This window comes from Propithecus coquereli, unplaced genomic scaffold (assembly GCF_000956105.1).
Source record: "Propithecus coquereli isolate 6110/MARCELLA unplaced genomic scaffold, Pcoq_1.0 Scaffold156, whole genome shotgun sequence".
Lineage (NCBI taxonomy): Eukaryota > Metazoa > Chordata > Mammalia > Primates > Indriidae > Propithecus > Propithecus coquereli.
The window spans coordinates 6,283,588-6,289,587 of NW_012140080.1; the positions used below are offsets into that span (position 1 = coordinate 6,283,588).

At 41.4% G+C, this 6,000-nt stretch overlaps 1 protein-coding gene across 1 annotated transcript in view; it reads left to right on the forward strand.

Annotated features, from left to right (window-relative positions):
* PLEKHA8 (pleckstrin homology domain containing, family A (phosphoinositide binding specific) member 8) overlaps positions 1-1,909 on the forward strand; it is a 52,806-nt gene extending 50,897 nt beyond the window's left edge. The window contains exon 14 of the mRNA XM_012640752.1: positions 1,660-1,909. Within this exon, the coding sequence (XP_012496206.1) occupies positions 1,660-1,857 (198 nt within the window). The 3' untranslated portion in view covers positions 1,858-1,909. The remainder of the gene's footprint in view (positions 1-1,659) is intronic.
* Positions 1,910-6,000: the final 4,091 nt, after the last annotated feature.

The window sequence follows — 6,000 nt, forward strand, 5'->3', positions numbered from 1 at the left end:
TTGAACTGATGCCCAGTCCAGACTCTGCCTCCAGCTTGCCATTAAGTAGCCATCATTTGACTTTTTTGGTTTTCTCTTCAGTCAGAGTAGATAATTGAACTCTATTATTGGTTTTACCCCTTTTTTCTAGAGTGCTGGTTTGGCTGGGTATAGAATTCTAGGTTAATAATCACTTTTCCTCAGAATTTCGAAGCCATTATTCTATTCTCCAGCTTCCACTGTTAATACTATGAAATCTAATGTCATTCCTGTTCCATTACATGTAAACTATTCCGTGTCCTCCTTGGAATGTTTTTATAATCTTGTCTTTATCCCCACATTCTGAAACTTCACGACGTCCTCTTTTGGTCTTTATCATTGCTTGTGCTGAGCACTTGGTTAGGTCTTTACATCTGGAGACTCCTATCCTTCACTTTTGGGAGATTTTCTCACATTATGTTTTTGGATAACTGCCTTCTCTTCATTTTCTGTTCTTCTCCCTTGTACTCCTACCATTATCTGAGTATCATGTGCCAGGTAGTGGGCTAAATACTTTCTGCATATCCCATTAATCCTTAAAATAAGGAAAGTGGTATTAGTTTTCTTCTACAGATAAGGAAACTGAGGTTTTACGAGGTTAAGCACTTTGCTTTAATTTCTCAAGCTAATATATGAAAGATCTGAGATCCAAGTCCAGGTCGACTTCATCTTAGCCTGCGCTTTAGCCACTGCATGATAATGCCAGTCATTCTCTTATTGCAAAAATGGGGAGGGCTGATTCTCAAAGACTTTCAAAGTATACAGAAGATTAGGAAAGCAACTGTGGAATGATAATTCAAGATTCTCCAAAAAGCCTCTACTGAAATCTGTTGTTATCAGCAGAGCCAACCTAGTGAATGTCAGACAGAAAATTTTAGCAAGCTTAGGGAATGTTGGCCTGCAAAGGAAGGGGGGGAGGATAAGGAGCCTAGGAAATCTTCCATTAGGAAAGCAGCATGATGTGGTGGTGTGGCTGAAAAGCACAGAGATGATCTTAAGTTCAGACCCTGGCCCTGGCACTCATTAGCTATATGAAGTTCATCCGTAAAACAGGTATGTAAACTGCACAGGGTTCTTATGAAGATTAACTGGGATAAAATATGTTAAAGCGTCAGTGTACAAGCAGACAACAAATGTTAGCTCCCTTCTTTTCCAGAAAGTATGCAAGGGTTCAAAGGAAATATTATCCACGTGGGAGAAAATGGATAGGCAGAGAAATGTATATGGAGATGAGATATAAACAGGACAGTGGCATGCCCTGGAAGGCTGGCCACATGGAAACAAAGACCATGGTGGTAACACACATTCAGGTAGATTCAGCAGACTCGGAGAATAGTCTGTATCACACTGTGGATCAGAAGGGAGCTTTTCTCAAACTCTCTCTCTCAGCATTTCCTGACTTGATGGCATTATTCATCCTTAAGAGGGTTCGAGTACATCCTTGCTTCTTCTAGCCTTAAAGTTATTTGATTTGTGCTTGGAACATAATTTTAGAGAGTCCACAAATTAAAAGGGTATTTATGTTTCTTTATTCTTGCTCTCACAGCTCCTTGTGAGTGTGTGTGTGTGTGTGAGCACGTGCATGAGAGTAAGTGTGCGAGAGAGACGTGGTGCACATTCTCATGGGTGATTCTTTTGCAGTTAGCTCTGAGGGCAGCTCCATCCTATGAAGATTTTGTGGCCGCGTTGACTGTAAAGGAAGGTGACCACCAGAAAGAAGCTTTCAGTATTGGGATGCAGAGGGACCTCAGCCTTTACCTCCCTGCCATGGAAAAGCAGCTGGCCATACTGGACACCTTATACGAGGTCCACGGGCTGGAGTCTGATGAGGTAGTATGACAGCTGCAGGACGGCGCCTCCTAACTTCAGGGAATAAAGTTTGCTCAAGTGTTTTGTTGCCCTACTTAATTTCCAGCAACAGCCTCAACCCTCTCCAGCCCCTTCACTTGGGAGGATGGAGAGGAGGAGGCGAAACCAGTGCTTTTATATATAATTTTTTAAATGCATATGCATTTTGTGTGTTTAAAAATCAAGGTGCTATATATTTGAGTTCAATGGGCCTACTGGAAACCAAATCATAGCTGTTACAGACTTGAACAGCAAGTTATAAGAGCAGATTTGACAAATGAATTTGCCGTTATTATGTATTGTTTTGTTTTTAGATTTTAGTTTTAATGGACTACCCAAACCCAAGCTGAAAATGAGCAAATTCTGTATGAAGGACTATTATTCATAGCCAGTATTTCAACCAGTTTAGAATTAGACTAAACAGTGGTGGGAGTGTAAGCCCCTTTGTTGAACCCACTGTGATGTGGAGTTTGCTATTCCGAGACGTTCTTCAGTGGATCCTCTTCTCCGTGGCTCTGTCAGCGATAAGAGCCTGTGTAGTAAAGATTTCAGGGCATTTGCATGTCCGTGCAGTTGTGGGAGGTGGAGAAGACATGGACAAGGAGTGCCATCCCTGTTGACAGGCAGTGGACTGTGGCTCCGAGACGAGTGGCCTGCCCTAAACCCAAGTTGGAGGACAGTGTGGGAGAAGTGGGGCAGGTCATTTGCGATGACACCTACCTGCTGCCTACCCTTTGCCAGCATGTGTCCCGTGCGTTATCTCAATTGGACATCACAAAGAAACCATGATACTCAAAGGGATTATTACCCCACTTCAAAAGCAAGGTTTAGAGGTCAAAGGATGTGCTCTCAGTCATGTAATCTGTAAGTAGAGAGCTAGGTGATTTCCAAGTATGATCTGAGCCACCTCTGCATCAGAGTCACACGAAGTGCTTATTTAAAGAGTAGGTTCCCAGGCCTTATCCTGACCCAAAGAACCAGAATCTGGGGGGTGGGACTGAGGAATCTGCATTTGGATAAACCCTCCATGTGATTCTTCTGCACGGTGTTGAAGAGCCACTAGATTAAATTCTAGTTTACCGAATTCCCAGTCTTCTGCAACAACTAAATGACATGTCCTTTTTTGAAAGAGGAAAAGGCCATTATTTAAATAAAATAGCTAAATAGAGAGTGAGAAATGGAGCAAATTTACTCAGCAGCATTCGTAGTTGAACCAGCATAAGGACCCAGCTGTGGCATTGCTTTAGAGATGATGGCTCTGAGTCTGCTTTCTGATCAGTCTTGGTTTAATCACCAAGAGTGCAGAGCAAGCTAAATGCAGCTGTTCATCAATCTCAAAAGGTTTGGGACAGTGTCAGAGGTTAAAGATAGGACTTAAGTATTTCATAAAACAACATTGAGTGTGCATTCTTCTACACGGTGTGATGCCCAGGCTCTGGCCCTCGACTCCCAGTAGACCAAGCCGCCTAGAGTGTGCACTGGAGAGAAGCCACGGGTGCCTTCCCCATTAGAGGCTGCTTCCTTCTAGTAACAGGAAGAGTAAGTAGTTCCAGCATAAGGCAGTTCCCCAGGGTGGAAGCTGCTCGAGTGAATTGAGCAGCTCTAGATGGTGCTATTTCTGCTTCAGATCCCTAGGGCAGAGCGACTCCTCTCTTTAGGCACAGAAGTTCATGTAGGGAGGGAGATTGATTTGTCTTTTGTCTGTCTTTAAGCAAATGGGCATTTATTTAGCTTAAATTAATGAAGCAGGTAATTTGTCCACATAAGGACTTCTGGAAAATGCTTAAAACTTAGAAAAGCAACCTCACATGTTTTAAGGCTAGGGGACAAAAGGGCTGCTAAAATGATATTTTGTATTTTAGCATTTGCTGTTGGCAGCTATCAAGGTGTGTTGTTATTTTCCTCCCATTCCCCTGAGTCCTTAGTGTGGATCTCCTTCTCTGGCTAGTATGAACATGATGGCAGGACTAGGAAATAATTCAGACTCCTGCCTTTGATAATAGCATTCTAAAAGGGAACAAGACAAAGCAGCAAGTCTTCGCTTGTACTTTGAACGAAGATGCTTTAGGCATTGTGCCATTTAGAGGGGATGCTACCAGGAGATTGGAAGCATTATGAAGCAGGTTTGGTCTGAGCAACTGCTGGTGCTCCCTGTCACCTCAGGTGAACTCTTGTGGTCTCTTGGAGAGGAGGTAGCACTCTGCAAATACCTCAGGTTTGTCCTGAGACTCTAAATACACAAAAGGAAAGATGCTCACTGTGGCCATTTCACATTTATATAGGTACTGCCAAGGCATATACGACTCAATTACCTGGGGAAGAGGGGGTTAATATTATCTGGGATCACTGGGAACCCAGATCAGACAGATTGAATAACTTGAATAAGTTACATTTTCCAGTCACTCTTTTCCAGCCCTGTAGAAAGAAAATAATGTGTTTTGATGGGTATTTTCCTTACTGGAGCATATTAAGTATGCCTGAGATGTGTAAAAGTTTGCTAAGGTGTGTAAAACTGAGGATCCTTAAATAGAAATAACTAGAAATTGAACCTAACATTAAAAAATAAATTCAATTGGACCTGAATGGTGGGATGCTCAGAGCTTCCTCCTTGGGTGTACAGTATTTGCGTCTCCATTTTAAAGTCAAAATTTGTGCTGATTTGTAGTTACTTTCTGAAAAGGGAGCAATTAGAAAAGATGCTTAAAACTTTTTCTCCATAGCCCTCCAGTATTTCTGGGACACCTAAGTTTGCTTTCACCTTGACTGTGAAAGGAGATAAGAAAACTCTACTGTGTTTGTTGACAGAGTAATCGCCTTGCTTTCATTGCTCAAAACAGTTTAGGATTCCTTTTCTAGCGTAACCTTTAGGAAGAACAGGAACACGAAGGAAATGTGTCTTCTGAGTATTAATAGATGTGAATAAGTAACATCTTGCTGACCCCTTACAAGGGACTTCACGCACAGAATTTCATCATGCCGGCACTTCTCCCCACGATAGAAGCCAGGCTTCATACTTTGGAGGGATCGGTGTATATTTGTTGAACTGGAAAAAATACTTTCAGTGATGGCAAGTCTTTCGTCCTTTGAAATTAAATCAGATTCATTGTAGCTAATTCTGGTGAAAAATGTTAAATTGGAAGGATATCTTTTGGGGGCAAAACCAGCTTGTAACTGTGAGGTGGAAATGATTTTCTCATCAGCTCTTGATCAGCTCTTGATCAGCTCTCAATATCTGTTCTGCTCATGTCTCAGCAGCAGCTTCTAGCACATATGTAGAGCATCCAGCACTGTCCTAGCCCTGAGCTAGGTGCCTAATCCATGGGAATCCTGTTCCCTTCCCAGACTGCAAGAGCTTCTTAAGGAACTCTCATTCCCATTTATGGCGGGAAAGCAGGTGGACACCATGATTTGTGGCACCTAGGAAAGGTGATATATTATTAGGGGAGTGCTGCTAGAAAAATTTGCACTCTTCTCTTTTTGGTTATTACTTCCATATATATATTTCCGAAAATGCTTTCAACTTCATACTTTCAGAAAAGTGTTTTTAATTAAGAGAAATACGTGGTAAGGACTAATAAATACTCTTTTCTTCACTAAATTTGAAGTGAGGAAAAAAACTAAAGTGTAAGGGGTTTCTTACTAAGGAAACCTAATGTGAGTGTGAAAATCATACATGTGAAAAAATGTCAGGTAAGGCAATAAGAGTTAGAGGGTCATGAGCAGTAGATGACGATGGTGAGGCATTTTGGAAACTTCCTGGAGGAAAACAATTTTTATGTTTTTTCCTACTAAACCTCCATGTCCTACAAGAACTTGGTTACATAATGGTGCATTTCTGAATCATTGATTAAAACCAGTTGCTTCTGATGTTAGTCATAGGTTTTACAACTGTTCACCTCCCCCACCCTCATGTTTCATTACTTTTCTTAAGGCAAACTATCAACATTTTTTAAATTTTAAAATTCTAAATGTAGAATGTTTAAGTAAGTAAAATATATTTTAAGCCATTGTTCTGTTAGCTGAGCTAATGTGTTTGGTCTGAGAGGTCCTAACTTCCAATGCTCTCTGTGATCTTGTACAGTCTGTACACAAACTTCAGTATGTACGGTAAACTTGTATCCCTGTGAAGTGTAC